The sequence below is a fragment of the Schistocerca serialis genome, chromosome 1 (assembly GCF_023864345.2).
Source record: "Schistocerca serialis cubense isolate TAMUIC-IGC-003099 chromosome 1, iqSchSeri2.2, whole genome shotgun sequence".
Taxonomy (NCBI): domain Eukaryota; kingdom Metazoa; phylum Arthropoda; class Insecta; order Orthoptera; family Acrididae; genus Schistocerca; species Schistocerca serialis.
This window is the reverse complement of record NC_064638.1, coordinates 1,144,849,988-1,144,871,877: the sequence shown is the minus strand read 5'-3', so window position 1 is coordinate 1,144,871,877 and position 21,890 is coordinate 1,144,849,988. Positions and strand designations below refer to the sequence as shown.

General features: G+C 38.6%; 1 protein-coding gene across 1 annotated transcript in view; it reads right to left on the bottom strand.

Annotated features, from left to right (window-relative positions):
- LOC126456031 (lysosomal alpha-mannosidase-like) overlaps window positions 1-20,516 on the bottom strand; it is a 189,152-nt gene extending 168,636 nt beyond the window's left edge. The window contains exons 1-2 of the mRNA XM_050091790.1: window positions 20,414-20,516; window positions 4,267-4,348 (exon numbers count right to left, since the gene is read on the bottom strand). Coding sequence (XP_049947747.1) covers window positions 4,267-4,348; window positions 20,414-20,492 — 161 coding nt within the window. The 5' untranslated portion in view covers window positions 20,493-20,516. The remainder of the gene's footprint in view (window positions 1-4,266; window positions 4,349-20,413) is intronic.
- Window positions 20,517-21,890: the final 1,374 nt, after the last annotated feature.

The following is a 21,890-nucleotide window of genomic DNA, read 5'->3' as shown; positions in this document are numbered from 1 at the left end:
TACACTTCGCATAGTATGCTGAATAACAGATAGCAAAGGAATTACCACATTGCAGGACACAAATCCCAGATGAGACCCCAATTGCGGGCTTTCAAATAAAATGAAATGATGGCCCTCAACTGCATACCCACAGACTCAGAGTTGAAATATTAAAAGTTTTTGGCTGGTTTCATTGACTAGGGGCTGGGATACATAGTTGACCATTACAAGCCGAATACTGCTGAGTCTACAGTATATGATATTAATAAACACATGAATCGAATGGTAGATTCCTACTTCACGTAATTAGTTATGAACAACAACATAGCTTGCGAGATATTCACTTCTAAATGCATACTACGTCTTCACTGCAGAAGCCACGGAAGTCTCACAAGTGCACAAGACTGCCATACTGTCCAGGACTCTCTCATGTCCTCTCCAATCCTGTCCAGAACTCCCCTGTCCTCTCTCGAAACAATGCTCCTCCCCCACTTCCATATAGTCTCTCCATGTGTCCTTTCTGGAACGATTGCTGTGATTGGCTGGAGCGCTCCCGCCCTGTCTCCTAGCCAATGAACACTCACAAACATAATGAAACACATTTGAAATACTGGATTTACATTTAAATAACTTGAAATTAAATAAATATTCATATGGCTGGACCATATGCACACTCTAACACACATTATTAAATAAATAAACAAATTAAATATACATGTGTCAAAGAAATAGAACAGAAGTAAGCCAGTAGCCTAATGTCTCTGTGCTTTCCAAAACACAATAAATAATTGACCAATTTCTTCATGAATAGTATATATTGGATATAAACAAAGACATAGATGAATAAATATATTTATAAGCATGCTGATACCGTTCTTTTTTTTTTTTTTTTGTATGTGTGTGTGTGTGTGTGTGTGTGTGTGTGTGTGTGTGTGTGTGTAGCTGTGGAGTACTTATGGCCTGACACAATCGATAGTAATCGGCTACTTTGACCTCCAATAACTCATGTACTATTCAAGTTACACGCCTGTAATTTATATTTTGGAAATTTGTTGCTGGGTCTTACTTGTATAATTTATCAACATATACTAAACTTTAAACTAATAAAGATATTGAAAATCTTACTACGTCATCAGAATCATTGTGCAAATAATGGTAATGTACATGTTTCTTTTTGAAGTGTCATGTTTCATCTGGCTACTATTAATTTCTATACGAAATGTGAAATGTTTGCCATTAAGGTTTCACAAAGTCCACCATCTTTGGCACTCCTGGCATGTCTCCTTCATCGACACAGCATCACCATGAAATTCCCAGCCACACGGTCACCTGGACCACATGGTCCGGCTGTTGTGCAGCATCACGTGGTTGCTAATGAGCAGCGGCTTACCAGTGGTGACCACCAACTCTGAACTTAAAATATTTCCAGGACACCACAACTCGCCCATTACCTCACAAACTCCATTGTAATTTTTGCTGAGAATCCTACTTGAACAGACTTCAAGCTTTGTGGTAACTTGTTACATAGATTTACACCCCCATATGTTACATTTCTGTGGACTGTACATAGCCACTATAGTACACTCTCTTCTCAGTTATGGAATCGGGTCTTGGAGATGAAATGAGCAATATATGGACACAGTATTCAGATTACAGAGAATGGCCATAAGGATAGTAATAAAAGGCAACAATTGGTCTCATTATACACATTGGTGCTTGTTAAGATTGCAACATGTTGAAGGTTATTGAAACAAATGTCAAATTGATACAAAATGCTCTACGTACTTGGATATAAAAATGATTCATAGTCTTTAGTAGTCATTCAGTATTTCTACATGCAAACTTCATCACTAAATTTACTTACTAATATTACAAAATACAAATTTATATTATTTGCATTGTTGTATTTGGCACTCCTAAAAATTCTTCTATAGAATAAAATGGGTTAGTTAGCAAGAAGCTGTGCAGTTTTTCCTTCAATAATTTGATTAGCATACTTCTGATGTGTTTACACAGTTTGTTATATATTTTGATCACTATGTAGTTATGACTATGGTTTGTTTTTTCCTCATCTGTTTCCTGGTAATAGCAGAGAGTACCAGTTCTTTTACTATAATCATCTCTCTGATTTGTTACATTTAAATTAGGTAGTTCACTGAGTATGTAATTAACACTTTGTAGAATATATAAATTAATTACATTTAGCCAACTACAGCTTATCTCCTTCCACTAGAGAGATACAACATAGTATTCAGGCAATAACTTTTTATTTCCTAAAGCTTGAACACCAATCAACTGAAAAATCTAAGTCAATACAAAGAATGCTAATAAAAATCAAAAAGTATAGCAGATTGTCCATGTGCTCGTTGCCACAGAATAATGCTGCATTTTACTGTGCATTCATAGATGTTCTTCTGATGATTCCCTCATACAGTTAAAATCTTATACTTAGTGAACAGGGGGTTGCAATGAGTTCTGTTATCTGCTATTATGATTATTCTAATTGATTTCTTCTCAATTATGAGTTCATTTATTTGTCTGCTATTTCCCCAGAGTATTAATCCATATTTTAAAATAGACTGAAAAAGGCAAAATATGGTGTCCTACATATTCAAAAATGATAAATGACATTAGTTTCTTCACCAAAGTATATTACTCTTGGTGACTTAACTGTTACTAGTTCTATGTGGATGTCCCATGTTAGTCTGTTGTCAAAAGTAATGCCCAAAACACTTAAATTTCGTTTTTCTCTTTTTGCAATCTTTGATAGACTGACTCACATATTCTGCATCTTATTTACATTTAATAGTTTACAATTGCACTGAACCAGGATGCTGTAGTTTCTTTCACCAAAGTCATTCCTCTCACAAGGTCCCCAAATACGTACTGATAGTTTATTCATGGAATAGGACTTCTGATGGGACCAACAGAAAATAACATAAATGGCCAAAAAATGAGAAATCTGGAAATGTAAAAACAGGTTTAAATTTCTAAATCACATGTATGGGGAAAGAGTTTTGCCCCTACTGAAATGAAAACCTGTGTGTGCCCATGGAGTACAATTAAAGAATTTTTCTACCTTGGACAGTTACCATAGTCTTAAAAATTCTGGGAACAATATTGGAGGCTTATTACTTTTCCTTCAGTTTTAATCATTTCTATTGAAACATTATCATCTCTGTGCATGTTCCTACCTTTGTACCTTGAATATTAACTCTGTGATACAAAGCTCATCTGAATAATGTTTTATTATTTTATTACCGTTTTCATTGCAGCCTATCAAACACCAAGAATTGAAAATACTGACTACGTACCTGAATTTTATCAAACCAACCCCTACTATGTATTCTAGCCACCTAGGAACTGTTCAAGCCTAAATTTTCTTCTATTAAAAGAAAGAGTTATCAAAAGTGTCTGAAATTTGTAGGTACTTGTTGATCAGCTCATTATTTTCTTTTATGAAATCTTGTTGTTGGGCAATTTGTGTTATTGAATTTATTTCATTCCAAAAAGTTCTTGTGTTATTCTTTCTTTGGAATGTATAATTTTTGCTGTTATGACGTGGTTGCTTAGAATTTTATGGTACAGTTAGTAATGTTCTTTAAGTCTGTCACTAATATCAAGAAAAATCTTTTTAGTGTTGCATGATTTTCCTTTCATTTGTAACCTTAGTGTAGCAAGCATTTCATTTTTGATGCAGGTTATAAATGAACTTATGTTTTTCGCTTTCATTTTTAACAATTTTGTACAACCATTTAAGTTAACCACAACCATTTAAGTTAACTATCTCACTTGTTACATTTGGACATAGTGTGGAGGTCCTACTTTTTTTCCTCCTAATGTGGTACAATATTTTTATAATATTAAATCATTCCTGTATCCTTTCTGTCCCTAAATACATCTGTATTATCACTTTTTTTTATTTGCTCATGTGAACAAGGCTTTGGTTGCTGAAGTGATATAGAGTTACTAAAAGTATAACTTGAAATAGATATTGAAGAAATACACTGAAGAAAAACCTGGAATCCTTGACACAGAGATTGTTTCATATGTAATAATTTGGGATTTTAGAATTGTTTCTAGATAAATATTTCTGCATCAGCTGGTGAGCATTTTGGTTTATAATACTTAGACATATTTCATAGTAAGCTCAACCCCAATTGTCATAAAAACTGATTTCAGAAAATAATTAATTTTATAACACATTCAACGCACTGAGCAAAGCAGAACTAACATGAAAATGAGAGATGCCACCAACTTTCCATGTGTACTCTAGATAACTCATACCTTCTATCAGGATTGATCAAAAGTTCATCAGTAACTGAATCCAATATGTACTGTACTCCAGCTTTTTGTATTTCTTGCTTGCCTGCAGAAAAATAAATGGTACAGAATAGGGATGCATGAGGATAGTTGTTAGAACACACACACCCACACACTCTCTCTTTCACACACACACACACACACACACACACACACACACACACACACACACACAATGGCTTTATTTCAGTGGTTACAAAATGAAGTTAAAAGAACAATTGATAATTAAAAGTGAAATCTAAATCATTAACAAGTAAAGGTAACAAGTCAACAAATAATAGAGACATTGAGATGTTGAAAGGAACATAAATGAGACTGAGGACATTGCTATAGCTGGTGGATGAATCCTTTCTTCACACACATCTGATGACACCAGGCTCAAACTCTTATGGGAATTGGTGAAATGCTGTGAGTAATGAGGATAATGGACAGGCAGCAGCACTACATTAGTAGTGTATGGATAAGTTGAGAATTTGGATCTGATGGGAGGAGTGTTAGGGTAGTCACTGCAGTTGCAATGACCATTGTGTCCAGATGGCTTAATGGTCAGAGCATCTGCCCAGTAGAAAGAGACCCAAGTTCAAATCCTGATTTAGCACAAATTTTTAACTTTCCCCACTGATTTCAATCAATGCCAACTCACAGCCAATGTCTGTAATTCATTTGGGTCTTATTATATCCCATCTTATTAGAAACCTTTGAAAGTAGTCATGCCACATACCATCTCTGCTAAAATTTCTGCAGAGCATTTTGCATGGACATGACCGTCAACCGACTGTCTCTACACATGACTGGCCACCACTGAACTGTGACTTAGAGCAGAGTCTACCATCCAGTGGCAGAACATGCTGCTGAGAAGAACATGTTCGATTTCAATAACTGCTTCATGATCTGTGTCATCTGAATCTTTCCCCCCTGACAACAGCTTTCCTGAATTATGTAAATGGCTGTTGTCCTTGACTTGTACCACATCCTTTGACCCCATAATCCTTGTGGCCTTAGTCTCTGCTAGCCACCTGCCACTCATGATTCTGCTCCCTCCCACCAGGACTCTGATTCTCCCTCTCAACTGCCAGCTGTCCCTCCAACCCTACCTCCTGATCCCTGCCTCTTTCCTCCCCTCTCTACTTAATCTGACAAAACCCTCCCCCCAGCTGAATTGCAGAACTGCAGTGTGTAGTTAAGTACCACAGTCTGGTCATACAGGCGTGTGTGTGTGTGTGTGTGTGTGTGTGTGTGCGCGCATGCCATACAGATAAAAAAAGATGTATCCAAAACTTAGCAAAGTTATCAGGTTGCTTTATGTGTCTTTCAACAACTTAGTGCCTCTACTAGTAAGTGGGTTGGTGCCGTTACTCATCGAAAATGAAATTTGAAGTATGAGTCAATAGGATTTTGCAACTGCTTGGCATTGGTTGGATAGAATGATTTGATTTGGAAGGCTGTCATGTAGCCATTATATCATCTCCCCAGATGAAGGGCCCGGGTCATACTTGACATGACCTATTGGACACAGATCGGAGGAGGGGGGGGGGGGGGCTCCAGCTGGTCAAATCAGTATATCAACATCATAAAAGCGATTAACAGAGACTTGTGCTGCTTATGGATGAGTGTTGTCTTGTTGGGAGATACTGTCTAGTGAGAGGTAGCACATTATGACTGCTGTGCTATGAATTCTCTGGCGTATTACTAGAGGCAAACTGAGGTCAAGCAAAAGATGATGGTCTGAGGTAGTGCAGAACTGAGATTCATCACTGAGAACAATGCAGTGATACTCTCTGCTAGTCCCCAACCAACGGCGTGAGATGACACTGTCAGTTGTGCCCCAGATGGCAGGTGCAAGTGTGTAGGGACACAGTGCACTTTGGACACAAAGTTAGGCTTCCCCGTTGGTGTGGTCAGACTCGGGTGACCAGATCCTCAATGAAATGTGTAGCTTTCCTCATGAACCAAGCCAGTCTAACATCAAGTCACTGGCAAATCCAGAATCTCCATATGGGAGTTATGTTTGAAAAGAGCTTCTGCTTCCTTTCTGCTAGCACATTAAAGTTACCATTATCAAGTAACACATGCAATTTTGGATTAAGGAGTGGGTAAGAAAGTGTACAGCTTTTAAAGAAAATCTTGGAACCAAACAATTTCAGATTCTGGTATTAGTTGTGGTTTCAATTTGAGCTATAGTGAATAACACAGGTTCAACAGCTCCAATATTGGTTTCATACCTAACTGTCTCCTCATCTACAAACCAAGGAAAACAAGTGACTACCATGAGGAGATGAACCAACATAGTTTCCTGAATTAGTTCAAGGGGGCTTCTGGAAAACTTAAATCAGTCACCTGTCATTGTAATGGATACTGTCCCATTCCATTCAGCTATTAAAGGTAAAGCTCCAATTATGTCAACAAGAAAAGCCAACATTGTCGAATAGTTGTAACGCCAGAATGTGAAAATTCAGTATGATTTATGTAAATTGGGACTCATGGGGGTGGGGGGAGAGACCAGTTTCTACAGTATGTTGTGGACAATGTAGCTAAACAATACAGCACAGGGTTCTTTGGCTTACACCATACCACTGCCATATCAACAGCATTGAAATAATTGGGGCACAGATTAAACATTATGTAGCAACAAATAACAAAAGCCACATTGTGGCAGAAATTCAAAGGCTGTTAGAGGAAGCAGTGGCACACATAACACCATTTGAGTGGAGTAATGTTGTACACCACACACAACATTTGTTAAAGGGAGCACGGTAAAGTGAGGTGAGTCTAGAAAGTAATATTGAAAATATTATATCCTTGGGCAATTCCAATGATTCTTCCACAGACCAGAGCTCAGATAATGACAATGTTGAGAAAGAAAGTGATTGTGATCTAAGTGGCATTTACCCATTGTCATAATTTGTCTTTATTTTTGTGTTTGTGCATCATATTTGTGACTGAATGGTGTGTACTGCATTTGCACAATAAATCTCATCTCATTATTAAGAATACTCCTCTGGGCATGTATGACAGTCTACAAGCAAACTATAGTGATTGGCAAGTTCTCAAGCAGTTTACACTATTTTAATGTTATTAGTTGCTTATTTCCATGAACAATTCAAATCCATTATTACACCACTTTCCACATTTACTCTACATCTACATACATACTTTGAAATCCATGGTGCAGTGCATGGTGGAGAGTACCCTTTACCAACAACTAGTCTTTTCCTTTCCTGTTCCACCCGCAGATAGAGTGAGGGAAAAATGACTATCTATATGCCTCTGTATGAGTCCTAATTTCTTGTAACTTATCTCCATGGTCCATACATGAAAAGTATGTTTGTGGCAGTAGATCGTTCTGCAGTCAGCGTCAAATACTAGTTCTCCAAACTTTCTCAGTAATGTCCTTTGAAATTAAAGTCTCATCTCTCCAGGGATTCCCATTTGAGCTCCCAAAGCATATCCGTAACACTTACATGCTGATTGAGCCAAGTGGTAACAAATCTAGCAGCTTGCCTCTGAATTGTTTTGATGTCTTCTTTCATGTGGACCTGGAGCAGATCCCAGACACTCAACCAATACTCTAGACTAGATCACACTAACATCCTATATGTGGTCTCCTTTACAGATGAACCACACTTTCCTAAAATTCTTTGCCTTGATCATTTGCCTTTCCTGCTATGATACTTGCATGCTCATTCCATTTCATTTCTCTTCACATTGTTATGCCCAGATATTTAAATGACATAACCGTGCCAAACAGGACACTGCTAATGCTGTATCTAACCATTACATGTTTTTTTCCTACTCATCTGCATTAATTTACATTTTCCTACATTAAGACTTAGCTTCTATTCATCACACCAACTAGAAATTTTGTCTAGGCCATATTGAATATGACAAATGAACATAATTCATTTTGATTACTGTAAAAGAGAGTGTGCTTTATGTTGCTTTTGTTGAGACATACAAATAACAGGACCATGCTCTGTATAGATATGTAGCCAGTAGAACAGTTCCTAATGGGAGGAACCCTCCATGGTATGCAGTCTCTGTAAAGACACTTCTAAATAAACAAGGATTGTGTAATAGCTGTAAAACAAAGTACAGGGCTATAGATGGAGAGATTCTGAATGAAATGTGTTTGGCTGTCAAGAGAGCAATGCATGAAGCATTCAGTGACTAATGTAGCAGAATATTGTCAAACGATCTTTCACAAAAAGCAAAGAAATTCTGGTCACAGGTGAAGGCTGTTAGTGGCACCAACATTAGTGTCCAGACCCTTGCAAATGAGACAGGAACTGAAACTGAGAGTAGCAAAGTGCAAGTTGAAATGCTTAACACCATTTTCAAATGCTCTTTTACAAAGAAAAACCAAGGAGAACTGCCCCCATTTAATCCTTGTACCACTGAAAAGATGAGTGAAATAAGTATTTGTGTTGGTCGCGTTGAGGAACAGCTGAAACTGTTAAAATCAAATGAAGCTCCAGGGCCTGATGGAATCCCTATCAGATTCTATAATGAATTTGCATTTGAGTTAACCCCTGTTCCAGCTATATTCTGTCATAGATCACTCAAACCAAAGGCATTGCCCAGTTCTTGGAAACAAGCACAGGTCACACCCATCTATAAGAAGGGTAGTAAAAGCAACCCACAAGAGTACCTTCCAATATCCTTGACATTGATTTGTTGTAGCATCTTAGAACATATTCTGAGCTCAAATGTAATGAGGTATCTTGAACAGAATGACCTGCACCATGCCAACCAGCATGGTTTCTGAAAATATTGATCACATGAAAACCAACTTGCACTTTTCTCACATGACATACTGAAAGCTTTGGATCAAGACAGTCTGGTAGATGCAGTATTTTTTGATTTCTGAAAAGTATTTGACTCAGTACCATACCTACACTTACTGGCAAAAGTACGATCATATGGGGCATCAAGTGAAATTTGTGACTGGAGTGATGACTTTCTGGTAGGGAGGACACAGTGTGTTATTTTGGATGGAGAGTCATCATCAGATGTAGAAGAAACCTTGGGTGTACCCCACGGAAGTGCATTGGGGCCCTTACTGTTCATGTTGTATATCAGTGACACTGCAGACAATATTAATAGTAAGCTCAGACTTTTTGCAGATAATGCAGTTATCCATAATGAAGTAAGGTCTGGCAGAAGTTGCCAGTCAGATCTTGATAAGATTCAAAAATGATGCAAAGACTGGCAACTTGTTTTAAATGTTGAAAAATGTAAAATTGTGCTCTTCACAAAATGAAAAAGCGTAGTATTCTATGACTATAATGGAGTGAGAGGGAACTGTAATAACTGGTACAATGAGAGGCACCCTCTGCCATGCACTTCATGGTGGTTTGCAGATTACAGATGTAGATGTATAATAGGAACACAGTATCATTTTATACCCAGGAATATGTCTGTTAAGCCACAACAATATTGCGATCCTATAAAGTGATGTCAATACTGTAGATTGAAAGACAATGTAAGAAGGTAGTCCAGTAAGGAACTGCACAGCTGTCGCTGCTACAGCCATACTACATGTGCACACAAGGGTGAACCAACAACATTGTCCCCTTTCATGCTCAACTGTGCTTCAGTGTCAGTCAATTTGTTTTTCTAATCAGCGTATAATTTGTCAACCATGTGACATCCTTCAATAATTGGAGTAATACAATAATCATTGTAGTTGACTTGTATCACACTAACTGTAATAATCAATAAAATCACCAAACAAATGTATATTCTGATGTGTTCATTCAAAGTAAATTTCTATTTTGTTGCAGGGCCCTGTACCCTGTGTGTCAGTCATGTGCACAGAAAGTGATATGCTTCAAAAATGAGACACTGAGGACATAACTGAGGATTTGCATTTTGGAAATCTCTAAGAAAACATTTAATTTGAATGTAAGTCCAATTTGTGGAATTAGTCACTTGTATTTGAGTATAATGCTAACCAATAAAGTCACTAAACACGTTTACATCATTCTGTTTTCATTTGATTTGTTTTTATTAAAAAAAAAAAAAATGCCCCCATTCCCTTTGTTTCCGATGGCCATTGCATGGCTTACGATGGCCCTGACAATGAGGGACACAGGACATTGTATAAAATTCACCAAAACTCAGCTTCTATCTGTGGAAAGGAATTACCACAATTGTTTGTTCTGAGGAGCCACAGAGTTCTAAGCTCACCGGAAAAGGTATTAGTTACTCCCTTGAAATAGCACACGGATCACTCTGGAGTACTACAGTTCATGTGGAAGTAGCAACAGGTTCTCTTATGATCATCCATCAATCACACAAGAGATGGCAGTGAAGTGGTGTCTCTGCATAAGACACGTTGATACAGGGATGTGACAGGATGCCAGAAGGAGCTGTCGCTTTCAAACATACCCACAGCTGTATTGTGCTTGATTCACTGATGTACCAGTGCTGACTGTTCCATGTGTCTATAGCAAATGGTGCACTACTCACAGACATGTAACACTATGTAAGAACAGTGATCACAAAAAGATCCAATCCTCCAGAAACCAGAGATAAATGCAACATCTTTTCAATGACAATTCATTTAGTTACAACAGGAAATGCTGTTAAAGAATGCAGGTCCACCTCAACCAGTTGCTAAGCAAATGCTGTGAAGGGATGTACAAGAAATGGACATCCTGAGTGGGCTGCCTTGCAAAAGCCACTGTTCACAGTGGCAAATAGAGCTAGAGCTATATGTCTTTGCAGGCCAAATAACATGTATGCATGATGGTAGCGAATTTAGTGTGATCCAGTGATTCATGAGTTTGCATCTTTTCAAATGTTGCAAGACATCAAGGGCACTGGTGACCCACACAGTGCGGAGGGCAGAGGTGGACTGCGATATTTTGGGGGTGTTTTATGTGGTTACTATACACGTTGATCAGGATGTTTATTTCAGTATTCTTGGTGACCAAGTGCTGCTCTTTCTTCTGAATTTTCATGGTGAGTATGCTGTGGACATTCCTATTGTCCAAGATGACAACAGTATTGTGCTTATGCCTGCAGACATATTTCCTGGTTTGAAAAGCACTTGAGCACCATATTGCATCTGGACTGGCCCTCTGTTTTAGTCCCCCAGAGCAGGTGGTTCCAGCTCGAGTGCCCGCCAATGGGCAGGTAGTTGCCCATGGGCACAGGTGGGGGACAGACAACTGATCCACAGGCAGTTGGGCAGCCAGTCTAAGCCTAAGTGACTGTACTGCACGAGACAGGTACACACAGGTGAGAGTGGCCAAGAGGTCACACGTGAACAGAATGTGTGTGACAGGGCTGCTGTGACAAAATGAGCAGCACGGCTGATCTTTTGTGTACTATAAGGAGGGGAACACCAATGTCACCGGGCAACTGAGCACATCAAATTAAAAGTACTGTATAAGTATATCTACTAAAATTGCCAAGACTGCCTACTGTTGAGGTACAGGAAATATAAGGACATTTCTGGAATTAGCGGAAGCCCTAAACCCAAATTATTAACATATTTCTGTGCCACCACTTTTAGGGTTCATTAAACTTTAAATGTTTGTTTATTTATAATGCATAATTACCATTAACAGACATATTAACACATGTAACACACTGCCAAATAGTTCATGACCTCAGTTACATGAAGCTAGCTTGTTGTACGATAAGCATGAAAACAAATTTTTAAGTTATTTATAAATTTTGATTAAACTATGATAAAACAGAATTCAGCACACACTTATTTAGTGGCATCACATTGATATTGCGGTTGGGATTAAGATGTAGTAATTTACTTAAATATGATTTGTTATGTCTGTAAATACATTAAGAAATGTACTTTGAGTCTCCGTAGTGCCACAGGAACAAGTAAAATACAGACATGTACCATACTTGACTAGCTTAGGAGATTTCCTTTCAAAATTGAAGCAAAAATAATAAATTAAAAAGATGAAGTGTCGACATTAGTTATGGACTAAGATGTAGTCCCCTAAGCATAAGTAGATGCGTATATCAAAAATTTATTATATATACAAAACGGTGTAATCTGATAAGGTGGGCCAAAGAAAGTAACATACTTGACTACAGTAGTTAGTCATGTGACCAAGCTCTGGAGAAGGCAAGCAGAGAAGCTCCATGGTCTTTTGTCACTGTCATTGGAGGAGTGAAGATGGGCTTCTGATATCTGGTGTTGGAACAGTGAAGCAATTTTTTAAATGAGTTTCAGTGGAACTTACAGCCAAACCTCCAGATGTCAGATACTCAGTTTGGTATCAAACCTTGTGTGTCGATAAAGTATCAACAAAAACTCCAATTTAGTTCATATTATGTGCTGTTGTCCAGCATAACAAGTGTAAATGGTAATTAAAAGTAACACCAGAACTACGCAGCACTAATACGCGTAGTTTATGCATGCAAGTTGATAGAGTGTTAGATAATCATAGCCAGGTTTCTGCTTTCAAATCCCAGTAAGGACAATTCTTTTACTGTATTATGCATGAAAGTATTATATGGGGCAACATGTTTATGACATGTAAAAGGGCTGTTTGGAGTTTACAACAATGTTCTTTTGGAAATCTGCTTTCACTTTGTTTCTTTGAAAGTATTAAACCTGTAGTTTCACAGAACACACAAGCAGAACAGAAAAATAATGCAACAATAGCATAACACATGTAGTAGTAATGGCTGTAGTAATAGTGGTAGTAGTAGTAGTAGTAGTAGTAGTAGTAGCAGTAATAGTAATAATAATAATGAAACTAATAGTTGCAATAACAACAAAATAATAAGATCAATAATAAGTACATAACCTTGCAAACATGACCCCCCCCCCCCCCACACACACACACATGTGTGCGTAGGAACCAAGGCTTCACAACAATAGTTGCTTATGAAGAAATGTTTGAAGTGAATTACATATAATAGTTTCATGAGCAAACAATAAACAAGAAAAAACTGTATCAGTTGGGGCTTTCATTTCATTTCATTTCATTTTATTATCTTCCTGTAAATCATTTACATGATGTAGGTATTGTCACAACAACGTTATCATACTAGTACAAGTACTACAGACATAATAATGGAATATCACTTTCAAGCCATTTTTTAAAAGTACAAATTTAGATATATAAATTAAAATTTTTGGCAATAAATTTACACACAATCAAAGTACTCATCTACATCATAGAAAGTTTTGCTTAAAAGGTAATTTTTAAGCTCAGTCTTAAATTTTACTTCATCTATTATTTCCTTCATGTACACTGGCAGAGCATTGTAAAGTTTTATTCCAAAATAACTTACATGCTCTTGGGTTTGTGTTGTCCTTACCCTTTCTACATACAAATTCTTATGAGTTCTAGTATTATAATTATGGCAGTCCTCATTTGTACGTAGATTTTTCATATGCACTCTTGTACACAGAATGTATTTAAAAATATACAGTGATGGTATTGTGAGTATTTGCAGTTCTTTGAAAAGGGGCCTACAATGAGTTCTTGGAGAGTTATGTGTTATGATTCGTATAACTCTTTTCTGAAATTTGAAGATATCTGTTAAGCTTGATTTAGTTTTACCCCAGAATACTATGCCGTAAGACACGATGGACTGAAAGTAAGCAAAATACACTAGTCTTAGTACAGTCTGTGCTGCATACTCTAGATAATATCCTCAATGCAAAACATGCCGAATTGAGCCTGTGGGATAAGTGCTTGAGATCGTCTTTCCAGCTTAAGTTTTGATCAATGTGCATGCCCAAAAACTTTGTGGGTTGTACATGCTCTATCTTCTTATCCATTAGTTTTAACTGGAGGTCCATATCTTGAGTTGATTTGCCATACTGTATACAATTTGTTTTACTTAGATTAAGTGTTAACTCATTAGCAGTAAACCAATGTTGAATATATTTCAGGACTATATCAGTTGTGGTGGTTAATGATTTTTTATCATCACTTATAATTAGGCTAGTGTCATCTGCGAACAACATTATTTTGGCAGAAATATTAGGATTTTTTGTGTCATTTATATAAAGCAAGAATAATAAGGGACCAAGAACACTGCCCTGTGGGACACCTATTTCGAATTTCTTTGCATCTGAGACCCACTTGATTTTCTGATTTTTATGTTCTGCGATGATTTCTACCACCTGAGTTCTATCTTGAAGGTAAGATTCAACCCATTGCTTCACAACTCCCCTTACACCTATTGCCTCCATCTTGTTTAACAGAATTTTGTGATTAACTGTATCAAAAGCTTTAGATAAATCTAAGTTAATTCCCACTACACATTTTTTAGTGTCGAGACTCCTTACAATCTCTTTGGTATAGGCATGGATAGCTGATTCTGTGCTGTGGCCCGAGCGAAAGCCATGTTGATTGCAGTTTAGAAGTTTGTGAGCATCTAAGTAATTTATGAGTCTGGTTTTCATTAATTTCTCTAGAATTTTGGAAAATGATTGGAGAAGGGATATTGGTCTATAATTTTCTACCTTGTATGGATCTCCTTTTTTAAACAGAGGTCTAACCTTAGAGATTTTCAACCTCTCAGGAAACACACCTTTGCTGAAAGACAAATTGGCAATATGTACCAGGGGCTTTATAATTTGTTGGGCAACTTTTTTTATTATTGACACAGGCACTTCAAACACACCTGCAGACATTTTTGATTTTTGACTCTTTATCACCTTTAATGTTTCATTATCATTTGTGGGAGTTAACAACATACTACTGTCTACTTTTGGGGCTGTTAATTTCTCGTGTTTAGTACAGTTTTTACTTAATGACACTGGTACACTTAAAAAGTAATTATTAATGTAATTTGCCAGAGTTTCATCTTTTAATTCAATATTTTCACTATTTTTGAGTACTATTTCCTGATCCTTGAGGCCCTTACCTGTTTCCCTTTTCACAATTTCCCAAATAGTTTTTGATTTATTGCCTGATCTTCTTATTAATTTATCATTACTTAGTAATTTTGCTTTTGTAATTACTTTTCTATACATTTTTTTGTAATTTGTTACATGTTCTTTAAACTTGGGGTCAGTCCAACTTTTCAGTCTATAGTTAAGCATTTTCATGGTCCTGGAGGAATTTCTAATACCTGTTGTGATCCAGGAGTTAGCATGAGTATGCCCATATGTGTTTGTTTTGACAAGTTTCTTAGGAAAACACATTTCAAAATTCAACATAAACAGGGAAGAAAAAATGTTATATGCAGTGTTTGTGCTAGTTTGTAACAGTACTTCTGCCCATGATTGGTTAGTCAGTGCTTGAGCACTGAATCTTTGGTACGATGACCTCATGCTCTACCAACTCAGCACCATCAGATCTAAAAGCAGATAATCACATTTCCTGTGCTTTGTAGTTCTGATGTTACTTTTTATTATTCCAGCACTATTTATTTATGCATGTTCTGCAGGACAACAGCACATAGCACGAACTAAATTGGTATTTTGGTTGATACTCTATTGACATAGAACATTTGGTACCTATCACAGTGTCTGACATCTGGAGGTTTGATTGTTAGAAAACTTAGCAAGGTGTTGAAATTTTATACATGCTACAAACTCTGACTTATTTTAATGTTTGGAAATTTCATTGAATGCTCTGCTTGCTTTCCTCTGCACTATACAATGTATGACCACCTATTTGCACTTGTTTCGATTGATCCTTTACATGCAAGTAAAATTACAAGATGAACTTAAACCAAAGCATGTTACCTCATTATACTTCAGGATACTTCTCATTTAACTGCAACAATTTGATTTTATATAGTTGAAAACATTTGCATAGTTTTAAAAAATTTCAATGATTAACGCAGTATGTAATCAAAAGTATCCGGACACCTGGCTGAAAATGACTTACAAGTTTGTGGCACCCTTCACCAGTAATGCTGGAATTCAAAATGGTGTTGGCCCACCCTTAACCGTGATGACAGCTCCCACTCTTGAAGGCATATGTTCAATCAGGTGCTGGAAGGTTTCTTGTGGAATAGCAGCCCATTATTCGCAGAGTGCTGCACTGAGGAGAGGTATCAATGTCGGTCAATGAGGCCTGGAATGAAGTCAGCATTCCAAAACAACCCAAAAGTGTTCTATAGGATTCAGGTCAGGACTCTGTGTAGGCCAGTCCATTAAAGGGATGTTACTGTCATGTAACCACTTGGCCACAGGCCATGCATTATGAACAGATGCTTGATCATGTTGGAAGATGCAATAGCCATCTCCGAATTGTTCTTCAACAGTGGGAAGCACAAATGTGCTTAAAATATCAATGTAGGCCTGTGCTGTGATAGTGCCATTCAAAAAAAGGAGTGCAAGCCCCCTTCATGAAAAACATGACCACACCGTAACACCGCCACCTCCAAATTTTACTGCTGGCACAACTCATGCTGACAGATGACGTTCACAGGGCTTTTGCCTTACCCAATCCCTGCCATTGGATCACCACATTGTGTACCATGATTCGTCACTCCACACAATGTTTTCCCACAGTTCAATTGTCCAATGTTTACACTCCTTACACCAAGCGAGGCATTGTCTGGCATTTACCGGTGTGATGTGTGGCTTATGAGCAGCCGCTTGACCATGAAATCCAAGTTTTCTCACCTCCTGCCTAACTGTCGTAGAACTTGCAGTAGATCCTTATGCTGTTTGGAATTCCTATGTGATGGTCTGGATAGATGTTTGCCTATTACACATTATGGTCCTCTTTGATTGTCGGCATTCTCTGTCAGTCAACAGATGAGGTTGGCCTGTAGGCTTTTGTGCTGTATGTGTCCCTTCACATTTCCACTTCACTATCACATCAGAAACAGTGGACGTAGGGATGTTTAGGAGTGAAGAAATCTCTTGTACAGTTGTATGACACAAGTGACACCCAATCACCTCACAACGTTTGAAGTCCATGAGTTCCATGGAGTGCCCCAATCTGCTGTTTCACAATGTCTAATGGCTACTGAGGTCACTGATATGGAGTACCTGGCAGTAGGTGACAGCACAATGCACCTAATATGAAAAACATATGTTTTTGAGGGTGTCTGGATACTTTTGATCACATAGTGTATGTTGAACTACCTCAATGCATAATTATTTGAGCCAAAAGGCAGTAGCAAATAACTGACTCCTAGATGAAATTGAGCCACAATTATTGTAGGTTGTGTGCTTGCTCAATCACTACAGGTTTCTACTGATAGGACCACAGTGAACATGCAGGTCATTTATTTGTCAGGAAATAGCCAGTGAGTCCACACCACCTATCTGAGGCTGAGCTGGGGGTCCCCACACGCTACAGTGCAGCATCAGAGCAGCCTGTTGTAGAAAGTGTCTGGGACAGCGGGTGAAATGTAGCAGTTGAAATCCCACAGTTTGGTAGTTCTGCAGAATCTAATTGTCAATGAGTGGCTTTGAACGGGTACGATAAACCTTGAGAAACTTGTGGGCTCTCTTCCTTGCTGAATTGACGCAATTGTCAAGGCTAGAGGCTGTGTTACACTGTTTTAGTGTGATGTTTTCTGGCAGTGACTAATTTTTTGTCCAACTTGCTTACAAGTGTGATAGCAACTTCGACAAAGAATAGGAAAGCTCTCACCAAGCAGATGACAAATTACTGTCTCACATACAGAGCGGAGAAAAATTGTGTCATGAAATTTTAACCCTGGATAGCTGATGCCAGTAGGAACCAAAGTTACTAGTGTTGTGTAGGTTGACAACACACAATTATTAAAATATGGAAACTTGGTGCCACACATTCCAATTGGCAGTGGGATTGCCCTGTTACCAGACGCTCTGGACAACGCGTGACCGCAAATTCTTTGCCTGCCGGAGATCGTGATGTATCCAACGTGGACTGCATGCTCAGTGGTAGCATACCAGCCTTCCACTCTGGGGTCCTGGGGTGAATCTGCTGGGGTCCCATTGCATCCACTGTCGTTTCATGGTAAGACTTGCCGGGAACAAACCCATCAACAGCTGTTAGTTCATGTACAGGAAGTCTTTCACAAATTGTGTCGGCCCTGAAAAGAGCCTTTCTTGTAGCTAGGACATTGTTTACCTAAAGCAGGTACTTGAACTGGCGACCCTCTGACATGACACAAGCTTGGTAACGTTGAACAGCGTTTTGAAGAACTCTTTCAAAGATTCCTGGCATTACCCTGATGTGACTGGCGGCATGTTGAATGCAATCCATTAATTCCTCTTCGTTTCTAGGTGGTTCACATCTGGGTGAGAGAACTAGAACCTTGAAGAATCCCCACAGGAAAAAGTCTAGTGGTACGAGGTCTGGTGATTGGGGGGGGGGGGGGGGGGGGCATGTCCTACGAACACCTCTGCCAATTACCCAGCCATTGAAGAGTTCATTTAAGTATCTGTGCACAGCATGACTGTTACACGCGGGCACCCCATCATGCTGCAACCACATGCATAGCCATATGTCCAGGGAAACATCTTCCAGCAGGCTGGGTAGAGTTTCTTGTAAAAAGTGAAGGCAATTTGCCCTGGTAAGTCAAGGAGGTGGACACACCAGCCCAATCAGATGGTCACCCACACTGCCTGCCCAAATGTTGAGCGAAAATTGTTTCTGGTGTCCGTGGATGAACATGATGTGAGGATTTCCCCTTGTCCAGTAATGAATGTTTTGTGTGTTGTAAAGGTCATCCTGATAGTAGATGCACTTGTCAGTAAACAAAACAATGGTGGGGAATGCGAGATCTCCTGCAACACGTCGCAGAAACCACTGGCAAAACCTTAGCCTGTGTTCATAGTCCACCACAGGTTTTAGTTCTTGGACAGGGTGGAAATTAATGAATGCTGGTCATCATCCCCCCAAAACTCCCAGACTAACCCATGAGTGACCCCCATGTCGCATCCAACCTCTTGAGTACTTGTCGTTGGTGCTTCCTCGAAGTGCTCAAGAACAGTCTCTTCAAATGCAGCACCCTGGCATGTTTGAGGTCTTCCAGCATCACCACGGTATCCTGCTAATGAGCCTGTTTTGCCAAGTCACCAGTGAATTGCTGTAAACATTTATGAGGGTGAGTGGCGTCTTGCTGAGTACTGTTCCTCAAACAACCATCGAGCTTCATGTGCATTACCGTCTGCTAGTCCATAAACAAAAACATATCTTGTTGTTCTTCAAACAGCTACTGTGCTGTCATGCTTACTGTATGACTAAATCACAGGTGACATGTGTGTGCTTTGAAGCAAAGCATACGTGTGAATGCCTCTGACGTGAGGTGAAGACAAACAGCAAGACCTATTTTACACATGTGCGTATCACATTGGGGCAGAGAGAGGGTGAGGGATGTTTGTATGTGTGAACCGACAACCATGCACTGCCTGGCAACTGAAGAACAGCAACAGAGCAATCCACGGCCAATTGGAGGGTGTGGTACCAAGTTTCCATAGTTTAAAAATGGTGCTTTGTCACCCTACAGAACATTAGTAATTTTGGTTCCTACTGGCATCAGCTATCGGGGGTTAATATTTGGGACACAGTTTTTCTCCACCCTTATATTAATTGACACAGATAGCAACTGGGAAAGCGTGACAGCAATGACTGACTACAGAATGGCCATCGGACAATGCTGCTGCAAGTACATAATGTCCACCTGTGTACGACACTTCAGTTCACCACAAGCTACGGCAGGTATTTCTTTGACACTGGCAGGCACTAGTGTTGGTAAAATGTCAGTTTGTTAATCAAACATCTGTCAACTTGAAGAATTCAAAAAGGCACTACATGTATTATGCAAAGGAGTGGCTGAAAAAGCCTCAGTGGTTACTATCACTTTTCTGTCATTGTGGATGAAGATTAATCTCAATTTCTAGGTTGCTGTTCCCTGCACATACGAAGAAATGTTCTGAAATACGAACAAATGGTCAGTGAGACTACAAACCTAAATAGGGAGGGAAATGAGAGTGACAGATAGTAGTGGACAGACTTGATCAGTGACTACACAGGGGCAGAAAATAGGCAGAATAATATGATGGAGTTATTTTCTTTCAATAAGGGTCACTAATAGTTAATATGTGATAAATAAATGAATTTAATTTTGCAAGTGTGTTGATTTATAAGAATACAAGAAAATTATCTTTCTTTGGTAAGACAAATGCATGTTGTGATAATGGGATATTACTCACTTCCATAATAATATTGGTCCACTGTTTTGAGCCATCCAACATCGTCATGAGAATGTGGTACCAGGTGAACATTAAGCATCCCTTGTTTCACTGGGTGGCAAAACTGAAAGTAGACAAAAAATGTCAATCAGTCAGATACATCATCATGTGGAGGAGTGATCTTTTGATCTATTCACTTAATATTCATTTATGCATACATAAAGTTTTGTAGATTCTTCCATAACGCAGAAACCTCAGGGATAGGAAACAAAAATTATTTTTGGCTCATGAATATTATTATTATTTTTTTTTTTTTTTTCAAATTGTACATGAAGTTCGAAGAATCAGTGATAAAATGTGATTAAAAGTCTGTTGTTCTCACATCACAAGGGTATTCTCATCCTGGGGTCTGAATGATCTGACTTCCCATTTTAAGCTTCCCTAATCCATCCCTCTCTACCATCCAAGGAGGGAACTATTAGTCCCAAAAGATAGGACTGTATCTACTTTATATGTGTCTATCAGTTCTTCTGACGTTTCTTGTGAGCATTAAGTACTGGCCAGTAATTCTGTCTCATAATTTCACAGATGTTGTTACAACATCTATGAATTTGTATTACTGTGTTTGTTAATCTGAATTTATTATTTTTGACAATATAATGTAACTGAATAGATAAAAAAATCTACTCACCATGCAGTGGCACGAGACACACAAGAAAGTTTAACATACACAAACTTTCAGAGCCAGTGGCTCCTTCGTCTGGTAGAAAAGTTGAGGGGGAAGGAAGACGGGTGAAGAAAAAGGACTGGAGAGGTTTAGGAAAGGGGTACACATTGGAAAAGTCTTCAAGAACCCGAAGTCAGAGGAGGCTTACTGGACAGGATGAGGAGGAAAGACTGATTGTTGGGGATAGCACAGGATGTGATTTGAAAACCTGAGAACTTAAAGGTCAAAGACAGGGTAATATGCAAAACAGAGATTACTACCAAAGCATCGTGCATGAGTTAGTAAAAGTGAAAAGATAAGTGCATTGTGTAAAACAGAGGAGGGGGATCGAGAAATATAGACAGATCAGAAAATAAAAGATGCAGAAAATGAAAATGAAGCGAAGAAAGGAGTAGTTACTGTGAAGAAATGCTGCGACAGAAGGAATTAATGTGGACTGAAGTCAGGTGGGTGGCAAGAACCAAGGACATGTTGTAGCAATAGTTCCCATCTGTGGAGTTCTGAGAAACTGGTGTTTGGAGGAAGAATCCAGATGGCACATGTGATGAAACAGGCATCAAGATCACTACTGTCATGTTGTAGAGCATGCTCTGCAACAGGACATTGTGTGTTACTGGTATAGACCCTCTGTCCCCAGCCATTCATCTGGACTGATAACTGGGTGGTAGTCACGCTGATGTAAAAGACCAAACAGTGTTTACATAACAGCTGGTATACAATGTGTCATTTAACTGGTGGCTCTCCCTTTGATAGTATACGTTTTGCTAGTTA